The sequence below is a fragment of the Saccostrea cucullata genome, unplaced genomic scaffold (assembly GCF_032062105.1).
Source record: "Saccostrea cucullata isolate Sc308-1 unplaced genomic scaffold, CSIRO_AGI_Scuc_v1 ctg1298, whole genome shotgun sequence".
Taxonomy (NCBI): domain Eukaryota; kingdom Metazoa; phylum Mollusca; class Bivalvia; order Ostreida; family Ostreidae; genus Saccostrea; species Saccostrea cuccullata.
Genome location: NW_026924450.1, coordinates 124,571 through 139,977, shown reverse-complemented (window position 1 = coordinate 139,977; position 15,407 = coordinate 124,571). Strand labels below are relative to the sequence as shown.

Genomic DNA, 15,407 nt, shown 5'->3' with positions numbered 1-15,407 from the left:
TGTTTGATCATCAGAATTCTCTTTTTCAAATAAATTTATTGCTGAATAGATAAAATATTAGGACAAACGAGTTTCATACACAATTTACATTTTATTTAATACATTACATGTTAATGATCTTTTCAACAACTTTACCTTGATAAAATTTATAAATTACGTAAGTGCCACTTGTCCAATTTCTATTTAATCTGTAAATTTTATAATTTAATCTGTAAATTTTAGCCTTTCATCTGTAAAATTTACTCATTAATCTGTAAATTATACACATTAATCTGTACATTTTACACTTAAATTTGTAAAACTTACACTGAAATCTGTAAAACTTACTCTTTAATCTGTACAATTTACACATTACATCGTATGTATGAAAGTCTTTGTTATAATTGTCTATAAGCTCAGTACCTGGAGGACATTGAATTAGTACTTTTGGTATTTTTGAGCACTTTTAAATTGCTCATCAGTAATGATCAAACTAGTAGATCTTAAATAACGTGTCAGTTACCAATTCAATTCAATTTATTCACTCAAAACCATGTAAATGGTACATTAGGTACAGTAATATATAAAACATATTATACGTATAATACAGTTTATTAAGCAGAAGGTGAAAACTATGGAGAACAGACAATACTCATGATACTATTAATTTTAGAAATAAGTGTCGATATCATTCGTTGTAACATCTTAATACAGTTGTTTCATCTATTTCTTGAAAAGCTACAAGAAATGGTTTCCTTAAATTTAGAATAACAAGTTTTACAAATTTGAAAATTATTATCTGTGGCTAAGCAACAAAATTGAATGGTTTGATAAATTAATAATTGGGAAAATGTAAAGCATTTGGTAGAAAAATCATAGAAATTTTAATCATTAAGTACCAAAAACAAATTTTTGAATGATTAAATATAAAATATTCTTCGTTTCATACCAATGACTATTTTACAAAAAAAACTCCATGGCAACAGTAAATTTTTCTTTGCAACGAATCATTGAAAGTTATTTTTAGCACGGGGTATTTATCAAAGTTTTTTTTAAAAAGATCATTTGATTTTTAGAAGTTTTATTGCTATTGCTATTGGGATCAGCATTGTCAAACCAGGTTTTCAAAAATATTTTTTTGGTTAATATATCCATAGCAATAGAAATTGTACACATAGAAAAAAATGCATTTTAAATAGAATCAGTATGTAGCAATTCCTCAATAAAAATCCGTGTCTTCTAGGCAAAAACATTCTACTTTACTTAAGGAAATGAAATTTACCTGACTTATGCATGACTGAAGTACTTATTTTTTCATTCTCAAAGGGTTAATTAATTACCTACTTGTTATGCTAGTGACCTACTGAAGCTCTTGGGTCTTCACTTTTTTTTTTTTTTTTGGCAAATTCCTGATTATTTTGTATCATGACCAGTATCTGCAACACAACTGCACAGTATAATTTCTGACAATTTAAAAAAAAATACAGCAATCTGGTTATTAAAAAAATATTAAATTTTGATGAGGACTACCCCTGTACATATGATAATGTAAAGCCGTTGAGGTATTGATTAACCGAGGCTGAAGGCTAAGGTTAATCAGTTCTGGACAAAGTCTGTATGGGCAAGTCGAATTCAAAAGTCTATTAAAGGGGGCCGACTATAGTTTTCATTGCGCAATATTTCGCGCATCTTAGTAAAATGAAGCGTATTATTGTTTTAATGAAACTTTTTTCGCTTAATTATTAAAATTAAACAAAACTAAGAAATTATAGGTATAAAAATGTTACAAAATCTGATGTAGCTGATTTTTTAACCGAGTTTGCAATTGATAGGTAGGTTGAAGTCGTTGCAGTGTGTTTTTGACGTTATGTTAATCTGTACCTCTTAAAGAAAGGATAAATATGAATATTATTAAAGAAAAAGTAATAAACATATATGCCCTTGAAATTTAAAACATAGAAATTTTAGAATATCTCCAATATTTTTAGTATGCTTTCATGTGAATCCATTGTGTACGTCATATTTTGTTGTACTCTATAAAAATAGTAAAATTTGCTAATTTTTTGCATTTTGAGATGCCCCTTCTGGTAACAAAGACGGTAGAATTTTGTGTTTCTTACATATATTGTGTAATATAGTATTACTCATCAAATATTATGGATTGAACAAAATCTCTATTGTAGTATTTGTATAATTTGCTTTAAAGTGCTGAAAATTGGCATTTTCCTATAGAATCCTATAGTAAATGTACCTGTATTTTGAGACGGTCCCTCGAAAATACCTAGACGGTAGATATCCCACAAACTCTGCATGTACACTGAGGATAATGTAAGTTTTATATGGTATTTAAATGAAGAGTTTCGCTACTATAGTTTTCACACAATAAAACTATAGTCGGCCCCCTTAATTCTTTTTTTTTAATTGTAACCATTGAGTACTCATATCTTAATAAAACGTATCGACGAGTTAGGCATCTTTTTATATTAATTACTGTAATAAGCTATCGTGTTCACGAGTTTTTACCTCCATAAAATGATATACCGTAGTTTATGCTAGAGTATCTGATTGACAGTATCGAAACAACATATTCCAGTGAGCTTTTTTAAAAAAAAAGATACCTCAGAGTCTGACACATCTGTTTCATATTTGGATATTTTACTTGAAGAGAATGTCAATGGTAATCTAACAACAAAGCTTTATGATAAACGTGATGACTTTAACTCTTCAATCGCCAACTTTTCTTGCTTACGCAGCAATATACCTTCATCACCTGATTTATGTCTCTCAGTGGATTCGATTCGTTATAGCATTTTGTAAGTAAGAACAATTTCTACAACAAGGTTAGTTATTGACAAACAATTTGATGAAGGAGGAATATCAGCAGGTTTGTTTAACGTCATCATTTCGTAGGTTCTATGGTCGAAACAATGACCTTGTCAGCAATTCAAGTACAGTCTATGGTTTAGTCAAATACTGAATGACTGATTCTTATTCCACTATTTACACACTGAATTGTGATTTTTCCGGGGTTTTTTTCCAAACTCTACAAGGAGCACACAGCATAGTTTAAAATATGTTTTATTCATTCAGCACACGGCATGAGTGACCGGTCGACAGGGGATGTTCATTCCTCCATGGAACATGATCCCACTTCTGATACATGTATTTAGGAGGTCTGTGTTTGCTCTGCTCCTTTTTTGTAATGTTTATTTGAATTATGAGCTCGAATACTGTTTGTTTTCTCCACATACTGAGTATTTCATGTTACATATGTACTTGTAGTTATCTAACAATAATATTTTTATCTCATTATTCAGGAGACACTAGTCTCTCTTTAAACAGTTTGTTTATTTGTGTTTTCCGTCTTAAGGTATTTCCATTCCATCTGATGTCATAGGTTTTTGCAAAATCTAGATCTGTTATTAATTTGAGTTCATGCGCAATAGAACAATATCTTTGGGAAGGATACTTTTCAATAGATGTAATGATAAATATCGTTTAACAAAAATTTAAACGACTTTTAGCTCACCTGAGCCGAACATGTAATTATGAATTAGTGTAAAAATTAATGTTATCTTTTAAAAATCTTCCTCTCAAGAACCACTGGGCCAGGAATAATAAAACTCATGTGAAATTATCTTCGTGAAGTGCAAATTCAAGTTTGTTCAGACATCATGACCCCCGGGGGTAGGGCGGGGCTACAGTGGCTGTTTTTACATAGGATTATGTAGGGAAAAATTTTAAAATCTTCTTCTCATGATTAGCAAAGCCATGATTGGTGATATTTTTACGGATGCATATCAGGTGGTGTAGATTCAAGTTTCAAGCAATGGCTGATCAAAGTTTTACATAGGAATATTTAGGAAACAAATATTTAAAAATGTTCTTCTCAAGAACAGTGAAGTCATTATTGGTCATATTTATGTCGAACCATCTGCAGATGGTGTAGATTCAAGTTTGTACAAATAATGACCCCCAGAGATAGGGTTGGGCCACAATTGTCAATCAAGGGTTTGCATAGGAATATAACAAAGAAATCTTAACATCATTAAAAATCTTCTCAAGAACATCAGAGCCATGATTGGTCATATTTATAGGCATCCTCAGGTGGTAATATGTTTTATGGTGTGACCGCTGGGGCGAGCGCAGTTGTACGATCAAAAACATTCGAAAAATTGATCAGCCACTTCAAACATCAAGCTGCACGAGACATCTCGACTAGCTATGACGTCAAGCAGCTCGTCTGAGCTTACGGTCTCATCCTTGCCAAGGCGGAGTATATGAAGCAAAACAGCGACAGGGAACCAGGCTAACGGAGACAGCTAAGAGTCTGGTTGAATCTATAGACCTATAGACCTAGTGCAATTTTGGTCGAAAAACATTGCAGAGATTTTTTGATTATTTTAAAGATTTCTAAAAACTGAAAGCCTTTATGTTATTATTTATTTATTCATTCGCGCAAAGTACATTGGGTATAAGAGTAAAGGAATTCTGGGAATGAGGTATGTACAGATTTCATTCCGATTTCAAATTTGCAAAACTTTTTTATTCAAAATTTTAAGAAAGGCTTTCCTGTAGTTTTACAGGAAATACATAGATGAAACAAATGTAAAAGGAATAATATCGACTTGATTTTTGCTAAAATCAAACAAAATGTTTAATCAGTAAAAAACAGGATCGACACATATATCTTTACCTGTATCTATAGCAAATATATAAGAGAATGTGATTTCTTTGTATTACGTTGGCAAAACACTCCAAGAGTGTACCGCAAAATGGCTTATAGCCCAAGAAAAAAATGTGATTGAAAAATCATAAATTTTTGAGAACCTTCATGTATCACCCCCGGCCTGTACTTCACTCCAATGTTAAGGTTTTTAAATGTAGGTCAATGGGTCAAATTAAAGGTACTTGAGAGTCATTTTCTGCAAAAACCTCGGATGTCGTTCAAATGAATATCACGGATTTTAATTTAATATTTTCCAGCTAATACAAATTTTTCTGTCAAGACAATGCTTAAACTTTATAGATCTATGATTACTCCAATCTTAACTTATGGTTCCGAAGTTTGGCTAGCAGACTACAAATGTGATTTATTATCCTCGGATCATTTCCCATTTGAAAAAATACAACTCCAGATTTTTAAAGACATTTTGGGTGTTCATAGAAAATCATCTAATATTGCTGTTCTATATGAGTTGGGACAGTTCCCACTATTTTATTTGTGTTATGAAAATATGTATAAATTTTATTTAAGACTGAAAAACTTAGAGAGAGAAAATGATCATAATGACCAATTAGTGGTGTCTGCATTTAAGGAAGATAAAACACTGGGGTCTAGAATATCTTTACACTCTACAACAGAAATTGTCTTTATCTTCATTGGACATATCACATAAAACTCTAAAATATAAATTAGAGGAACATTATAGAAACAAAATCAGTGAACAATTAAAGAACATTTCTAAATCAAATTCTGGGAAATTAACTTTTTATAGTAATATAATTGATTTAAATGAATATAAATTACAAAACTATCTTGAATTACCATTGAAGAAATCTGAAAGAACAATCCTAACAAAACTAAGAATTAGTGCTCATACACTACATATTGAAATGGGGAGATACTCACCATTACAGCCTTCTTTGAAGATCAAATACTTTTTCAAATGCGTCTTCATTGTTGGACCTTCATCTAGCTGATTTTAATTGCACCGTGTTCATGTAGTGATGTACTGTATAAACAGTACAAAATTGTATCGGGTACCTGTACTGTATAAACAGAGGGTAAACAGTGCATGTTTTTCCAAAAACATCATAATTAAGGTCTTCCGTCTTCAGCGGAAGACCTTCTTGTTATTCTTAGGTTTCTTTTTCACTTTTATTATTAAGGTCTTCCGTCTTCAGCGGAAGACCTTCTTGTTATTCTTAGGTTTCTTTTTCACTTTTATTATTATTATTCTTTTTTTTCTTACCGATTTTGTGCACGCGATTTCTCGAAAACGGCTTGATGGATTTCCATGAAACTTTCAGGACTTATATAACATAACTTGAACCTCATGCATTTTTTTCCGATTTGATGACGTCACTTCCGGTTTGGAGATATGGTCGATTTTATGATTTTTGAAGGGTCATGTTGTCTCCAGACTTTCTCAATAATGGCTTAAGATAGAAACATGAAACTTTCAGGTATGATAGGCCAAAGTCTATAGATATGTATAAAGTATTTCATTTTTATCGGAAGTGCCGCACGTCGGCGCTCGCTTTGGCCCGAAAATAGTCGTATCGCGAATTTCAAATTTTTTAACACCTTTTCTACGATATCTTTTTACCTGGAAACATTTTGTTAAAATATATAGAACAAAAGAAATGTAGAATTCCAAGATCTTTCAAATGATATCTTGCAAAAGGGGCTGGCCCCTAAAACGAGGGGCCTAGAGGGGCCAAAAGTTTTTTCTTTATATCTCAAAAAGTATTGAGAATTTGTAATACGTCAAAGAAGCAAACTTGTTCAAAATGTCAAGCTCTATCTACCGCTGTCGTCAATATACGTCCGGCGTCGGTACTTCCGGCCAAACCGGAAGTAGTCGGAAAACGCGTATTTTTGCCGTTCTTGAAAAGTTTTTGGATAACATATGTCTCTGGGAGCATAAAAATTAACTTTTCGTCCGTCAGCGTCACTTCCGGTCAAACCAGAAGTAGCCAAAAATAGCTAATTTTGAAGGTTTTTGATGCAAAATTGAAATTATATAGTCACTGGAGACGACATAGCTGATTGCTTTTCTTTTTTGATGTCACTTCCGGCACTTCCGGTCAAAACCGGACGGAAGACCTACTCGTTGCTTTGCAACGAGCTTTGCTCTAGTTATTATTCTTTTTTTTCTTACCGATTTTGTGCACGCGATTTCTCGAAAACGGCTTGATGGATTTCCATGAAACTTTCAGGACTTATATAACATAACTTGAACCTCATGCATTTTTTTCCGATTTGATGACGTCACTTCCGGTTTGGAGATATGGTCGATTTTATGATTTTTGAAGGGTCATGTTGTCTCCAGACTTTCTCAATAATGGCTTAAGATAGAAACATGAAACTTTCAGGTATGATAGACCAAAGTCTATAGATATGTATAACGTGTTTCATTTTTATCGGAAGTGCCGCACGTCGGCGCTCGCTATGGCCCGAAAATAGTCGTATCGCGAATTTCAAATTTTTTAACACCTTTTCTACGATATCTTTTTACCTGGAAACATTTTGTTAAAATATATAGAACAAAAGAAATGTAGAATTCCAAGATCTTTCAAATGATATCTTGCAAAAGGGGCTGGCCCCTAAAATGAGGGGCCTAGAGGGGCCAAAAGTTTTTTCTTTATATCTCAAAAAGTATTGAGAATTTGTAATACGTCAAAGAAGCAAACTTGTTCAAAATGTCAAGCTTAATCCACCGCTGTCGTCAATATACGTCCGGCGTCGGTCACTTCCGGCCAAACCGGAAGTAGTCGGAAAACGCGTATTTTTGCCGTTCTTGAAAAGTTTTTGGATAACATATGTCTCTGGGAGCATAAAAATTAACTTTTCGTCCGTCAGCGTCACTTCCGGTCAAACCGGAAGTAGCCAAAAATAGCTAATTTTGAAGGTTTTTGATGCAAAATTGAAATTATATAGTCACTTTATACATTTTTGGAGACGACATAGCTGATTGCTTTTCTTTTTTGATGTCACTTCCGGCACTTCCGGTCAAAACCGGACGGAAGACCTACTCGTTGCTTTGCAACGAGCTTTGCTCTAGTTATAAATATTATTAATTATAAACAGTTATGGTCGATTCAAAAAAGCCGAATTATTGGAACTATAAGGCATAGGAAAAATTAGACTATTGAAATTGTTAATTAATATTTATTCGGAACGAAACCACTCGGCAAAACCACGCGGGTCGAAACCACGCACGTGCAACAAGGAATCGGGTCGTAACCACGCGGATCGAACAAGATATAGGCGTAACTTTTAAAATTTTTGAGGACCACCTATTCCTAGAAAAAACGTGTATGTATTTCTGTAAATTTTTTATTGAAAATGAAAACCATTTTGTACTTTATTGTCCTAGTTATGATCAATGTAGATTACAATATTACGATATATTCAATGCACAATGAAGTTGTTACATGAAGGAAAACCCTATTAATGACATTATCAATCCTACAAGTATTAGAACTGCTAGGAGAGTTTGTAACTTTTTGAAAAAGTGCTTTGAAATTAGGAAAGAAAACCTTCAACAAACCTGATATGCTTTCATTGATATTTAATTTTATGTATGTTAATTGTTGTATTCATGACTATATGCCAGTGTATATGGTGTTGTCAATAAAATGAATTGAATCAATTGAATATATGAAAAAATTATGAATGTGTATGAGATTGATTAGGTATATTAAAAAAATTGGGTTGTGACATATCCTCCGGGTTATGGCCCTTAAAGATGCATAGACACAGATTTGAAGTACTTTCTGTATTATATTACGAGTTATATATTTTAATAGCATTTCACACAAAAATATATGAAAAATCTTAATATTTCGTTTAAAAGTTATCAAAACTTTAATTTATGTCTTTAATGCTATATAGCAAGATCACCGCAGCTTGTTTTTGCTAATTTTGTAAAAGTCAAATAAAACACTTTGATGTTGATGAAAAATGTCATTTATTAAAATGACGGTATAAATGTAAACAATTTAACAAACAAGCTCTAGACTGGCAGTCCTTGTCTCATTCGTACGAAACGACTGTATATCGAGGATCAGACAGGCAAGCCAGTCTAATAGAGTTCATGCCCTGTTTACAAGAGCTGTGTACCTTTCACGGGTGTGATCAAGAAACAAAAAAAAAAACTCTTGATTCCCGCAAACTACATTTTGCAACCATTAAATTCAGTTTTAATGGCAATATATCCATTAAATTAATTTAATACAAAGATCAGGTCTGTGGTAATTGATTAATCATTTTATTTCCAGCGCTAGATAGTAAAAGTTATCAAATTCCAGCTCTTGAAAAAAGGGGGGAGGGATATTTTCTGGTGAAATCGAACTTTCAAGCATCACCATATTTTGAAATAGTTTTAAATATCATAAAATGTATCTCATATCTTTTCTTATGTTTTACGTGAATAAATAAAACATATATAAATCAATAGAATACAATTATTTAGTTGTAAATAGCTTTAAAATTTGCGAAAAATCAGCATTTTTTTCGTTTTTTGTCTTAAGAATTTTAGGTAAAAGTTTTGTTTAAAGATTTTTACATAAATTTGTTAAATGACAGTCCATATTACCTGTGGACAGGAATTTTTTTTCATGAAAATGTCACAAAAAGGCATTTTTGCTTTCATTTATTAAAATTCACAATTTAATGTAAATTATAGAGATTATATTCTTTGGTTCCTCAAATAACGAAGTTTTCATGAAAATTCCGTATAAATTTAAAGTCTGAAACCATTTCAAAAGCAATGTCTTCAAATGACAGGTAAATAATCCTAAAACATGACAGTATAACATTGAATGGTGATTTACTTTAGTTTTGAATAGGTTTTTGTTGTCTTATTCAATGGTTCATGTACAGTTACTTAGTCTACTTTCGTTTTTAAAGATGAGAGGTTTTCCAGGCTTTCACGATTTTGACATTTTAAAAGTGTCAGGTTTTCCTGGCCTGAAAAACGTCAGATACTTTGGAGTATGAGTAGAGGTCTATAATTTAAAGAATTAACCAAGATTTATCCGAAGGTTTAACAAGCATTAATACTAGTCTTTCTTAGTTACTAAAGCAATTCCCCATATTGAAAAAGTGTTTCACCTATAATCAAAATGAGGTGAAATTGTAAGGACTGGCTTTAGTCAAATAAATTTTACATGTGACTGTCAATCCTGTGAATAATAAACAAATCTTGATATTATTAAATATTTCTTGTTCTTCATGCTTGCAGTGGTCCAAAGAAACAGCTGACCGTACAGAACGTGTGTAAAGCCTTGAAGTACGCCTACGATCATAACAATGACAGGACAAAACGCAACGCCCTTAATTTCTTCTACGCTCACTCTCACCTCCTGTCCGAGTCAAGGGAATTCATGAAAGGCTTCATAAAACTTCCCAGAGAATGTGTGCTGGAGCTCCTGGTCACCAATAAGATCAACCTCTCACAGGAGGCTATATACACAGCCGTCATTCAGTGGTCCGAGTGTCAGTGTGCACTACAGTCCAAAGATCCCACTCCAGAAAACAAGAGGGCAGTTCTTGGTGACATTCTCAAGAAAATCAAATACACAAACATGTCCGTGGAGTTTTTTAACAACCAGGTGGCAGCGCAGAGGGTTTTGAATGTGGACGATATTATAAAGGTTTACCAGCACTTGGTCGCTCATCGTACACCGGCGTCACAGACTAACACCATCATTATTCCAGATTCTAGCGACTCAGATTCAGATGTAGAGTGGACAGTTCCGCCAGAAAATTCTGCCACCCCTCACCCCCCTGGTCCCCATGTGAATGTCACATCAGGTACCCTGTCCATGTCCGAAGTAATAGACATGAATGACTCACGGACAGTTCCACTGCCCTATTGGTTCAAGGCACCCCGGAATAAATGCATTCTCTATCGATTTCATACCACGCTGGCAGGTAAATCCTATCCCCAAAAATGCCCTGACTCGGTCACATTCAGTGTTTCAAAAAACATAAGTTTACATGGAGTATACATTTATGCCAGCCATCAAAACCCAGTGCAGTATAAAGTTGATTTCAAAATTTTAGAAAATGGTAATTTGGAGCTTATTAAATGATTAATTTGCTAGTAATATAACAAGATTGGTGAATAAACCTACGACTAATTCTTTTTATTAACCCGCCTTTAGACATTCGAGCAGGAAGGAAGTATGATATGGTTTTAAACCTTGACATTCAAGGAACAACCTTTTATGGGGTTCAAGGTTTACCTGAAGTACAGGAAAATGGTGTCAAATTTAAGTTTCTGCCGAACACTCATGGGCTGAATGGAACTAATCATAAAGTTGGACAATTTCCTTTCTTTCTTTATCTTCCGGAGGCTTGACATTCCCAAGCATTCGTCAGCAATGTCAACAGATCTTTCAAAATCAAAGAGAATAATTTTCATCATCACAACTGTGAATAAAATTTTGATTGAAGAAAGATCCAAGTGCATGTGCACTTGCTTCTGCACTGTGTGTGAAGATGTTTGATTGTAATAATTAAGAAGGGTGCAAAACAAAAATCATTTAGCAGCTTAATAAATGCATGAATTATTAAAGTTCATTTTTTTTCATTGTAAACTCCAAAAATTTAGATATAAAATGTTTATTTATAAATTTACAAAAGATATGAAAAATGAAGAATGTGTTGCTTATTAAAGCTGAAAGTAATACACATGTATGTATGTATTCCAAGTATTGTCTGCCACATTATTCTTCCCTTTCTGTTATATGTGGAGCCCCTATACAAACTGTGTATTGTGGTACATATATTTTAGCATGTTCAGGTCTCACCTGTATGGACAGACCCTACATTACCAATGATCATGAGAAATATCTGGTAGAAACAAAACCAGTGCAGGCGTACTCCATGACAGAAAAGGTTACCAAATAAATATCATGGCATATATCAGTTTTACAGGTCAGATCAGTACAAATAAATGCAAACACAAAATGCAACAAAATTTCATTCCAGTTACCAGAAAGCGATACAAATGAAATATACATGTACCCATTTTTTAAGATAAAATATACATACTTTTTGATCTGAATCTTTTTATCCACTGATATATATTCCTATATATAATGTGGTTTCAAATCAAAAGTGAGCATTTAAGTTTTATGGCTCCCAGACTTGTCACGTGATGTCGACGTCAACTGATTTTAGCCATTATATATACGTCAGTTTAGAGTTCACCTGTCAATTCCAGTATACTGCAAGGGCATAACCAAGAAATCATTTAATTTATATTTCTCTAATGACTTTATGTAGTCATGATATGGACTTGTCAGTGTGATTTCCATATTGTGGAAAACAAAATTCAATTTGTTGGAAAACAGGTTGAAGATTTTGCTGGTAAAATATTGAAATACAGCTATTTTGTTAATTCTAATGATTTCATATTTTTTGTACCTTTTGTTGCAAATATCTTAAAGGCTTCTTTATTTTATGTGTAATAACTTGCTCGAGATACATTGAGGATTATGCCCTTGCAACAAATTGATATATTCCCTTTATTTTGCATCTTAAGAGATTAAATATTATATGTCGACATGTTCGCTTGTCATAAATAAAGTGTATATTGCTTTTCCTAAATATATACAGGTTGGCATCCAAGTAAACTGCCTTTTATTTAATTGCAAATGATATTTTATTTCAGAACAAAAGACATTTTTCATTATACAAAATGTGACTTGATCAGCAAATCTTACTGTGTACAAACTGTGTCATTTTTGCAAGAGGACGTCACATTGAAAAGTGCATTCCGATCGATGCATTGTTTATATATACTATTGTGTGGGATTCAACAAACCTCAAAACTGCATGTGATAGTAAGTTTGTATGTATATTCATCTATCCAGCTGTTTGAAATAGCAAATTATTTCATTTTGTGGTATTTTGAAGACCTTATACCTGGTAAAATTATGTGTGACGTCATAGTAAACATTTCCAGTGCAAATTAGGCCCCGCCTCCTTACTTTAACCTTAAGGTAAGTCACTCGTGAAATTTGTAAAATCAAGGATTTTTTGAGATCAATATATATTAGATAAGTACTCATAATGTATGACTCAAGATAGCAGAGAAAATAAGGGGTCAGTGTGCATCTTACTCAAAAACAACAAGAATGAATAATAAATTGACCCTTTTGCACTTAGAATTTAACTCTTCGGTTAATTACTTTAACCTTTATAATATTTTATTAGAGGTAATTATGGCAATAAATATAATCTTATTTTACGTAAAATAGTTTGAATAATATTTATCATTGAACAAATGTTGCAAATTAATGCGCATAATTATTGTGTGACCTTTTTGCACTAAAAAAGTAACATTTTGGGGGTATTAAAAATCTGAATAGGCAATAAAAAATTTTCTTGTATCAAGCTTTTTACAAACTTTTGCTGATCATCACAAGTTTTTTTTTAAAGTAATGGAAGAAAAAGTTGGGGTCATGATGTTAATTTTGAAATATTGGTCAATAACGTGTGATTTTCAGGAGATAAACTTACATATAAATTTTATCATACTTTTTTTTTTTTTACATATCTTCATTTCTCAGCAAATTTTGTTGAAAAAAAGTGTAAAATTATTCTAAAAATATAAATTAAATTAAAGACCTATATTAAATATTCTGGCATATCATAACTCTTTAAAATATAACAAGTAAAAGTATGTGTAGATGTTTATGTACATATATAAAAATTTTGATTTGCAGAATTTTCTGCTAGAATGATATTTCAATAAACATATTTATTTTTTTAAATTTGAATAAATTTCAACATTCAGTCTTATTTTTGACATATGAACATGCAAAATATACATTGTTGAATTTAAATATGTTATTAAAATTGAATTGTGATGAATAGTTTTGAAGAAAGGGTATTTTAACTTTTCTATAAAGCTGAATATTTCATTAATTAACTTTGCTGCGTATCCCACGTTTCTATATTGACAATCTCTTACTGTAGGAGAGGAGCGGATCATCACACTTGGCCACAATAACTAGCTCTAATTTTGCTCTATACATCTGGCAAGGGAAAAGCATTAAAAGAAATTTGTAAAAATCTTTTTTATAAATTTTTTTTTATATTTGAAGTTTACACTTTAATAAGGGTGAAACAATTTTTGAATAGATAATCAAGTCAAAAATAAATAATTTAATTTCACTTGTATCAAGCAATTTCATTGGCTGAATCATTCAGAGGAACATATAATATTTTGGACAACATAACTTGCCTACGTCACAACAATAAAAACGTATTACTCCGCTTGACGTTACTTTTAGAATAATTCTCAATTTGAAGCCTTTTTCCGGAGGAAATATTAACCCGCGTAAGCGTCTACTCTGAAATTAAATTATAAGGAATGAAGCTAATTTCAACTTGTTATCCGATATAACAAAACTTGGGGCAGTTTACGCTTTCTTATAAACCGCTTCTGTTTAAATAATCAATTAAAGTAGGATTAAAAAGATTAATTATTATATTGTATTAATGATGCTAACGTCTTTATATGTTTCATTGATGGAACAGCCACTGATTAAGAAATCTGTACAGGCGACCTGCTTACTGCAGTTTATGCAGTGATGAACGCAATGGGGTTTCTTAAGAAATAATGCTACGTTTACACTATGTTCCCGGCAACCACGGCAATCACGTTTCAGGCCACCGTGGAAAAAACGGGACGGGCGTGAGAAAACTTGGGGCAACGGGATGGGCATACGTAACTCATCGCGATTGCCGTGGATGCCGTGCCAGATTTTTAAACTGTCAAAAAATTTGCCACGGCGGCCACGTTGCAGATGTGAAACTTAGTAGGTCGTAGTAAAACGAAATAAACGCAACAAAACGCGACAGCACGTAATAGACCGTAACAGAACTTGGAGGCAGTCCGCAGTGGGACGGGAGAATATAAGTTACATAGTCTTTTAGTGACAGGGTATGGGATGATACCTGGTTAGTAAATTTCATACCTGGCGAAGCGGAGCCGAGTCAGGTATGAAATTTACTAACCAGGTATCATCCCATACCCTGTCACTAAAAGACTGTGTAACGAATTTACCCCACCGATGAAACATTTACGTTATATTTACATTCAGTATAATTTTCCTTATCAAATCCATCAGAAATCCACGACGTTCAAATTTCTATAACACACGCGGAACCTTGTCACCGCGCGTTAGAATACACAGTAGGAACTATATGCATTTTCAATACTCGAGAAACACCAAAATGTAAAATGTTTTATTTCAATTTAATGAAAAACTACAACCCTGAAAAATTAACGTAGAAATTAACGTAATGTGCGTTAAGAATTAATTTGTCACTTTTTTAATCGCAATGTTTGTTTGCGTAATTTAACTTTGCAACGTCACTTAACATCATCTGACGTCACAAACGGCTCTTACGTCTTTTAACCAAGTTAGTTTTGAAGGGCGCAAAATTCACATTAAATGTTAACGAAATAAGCAATTATGAAGAAGGAAAATTAGAGAATGTAAATATAAGCATTGAATTCATATTTTTGGCTGTCTTCGGTCCTATAACACACCTGGCCGTGCCGACAAATTTATCATACCGCGCTAACGCGCGGTATTCAATTTGTCGGCACGGCCAGGTGTGTTATAGGACCGAAGACAGCCAAAAATATGAATTCAATGCTTAATTATCTGTA

At 32.7% G+C, this 15,407-nt stretch overlaps 1 protein-coding gene across 1 annotated transcript; it reads left to right on the top strand.

Moving 5' to 3' along the window:
* The first annotated feature begins 9,458 nt into the window (after positions 1 to 9,458).
* On the top strand, positions 9,459 to 10,806 carry LOC134266454 (uncharacterized). Its single transcript, XM_062748689.1, has 2 exons — positions 9,459 to 9,496; positions 9,954 to 10,806. The coding sequence occupies exons 1-2, from the start codon at positions 9,480 to 9,482 to the stop codon at positions 10,804 to 10,806; spliced, it is 870 nt and encodes a 289-aa protein (XP_062604673.1). The 5' UTR covers positions 9,459 to 9,479.
* Positions 10,807 to 15,407: the final 4,601 nt, after the last annotated feature.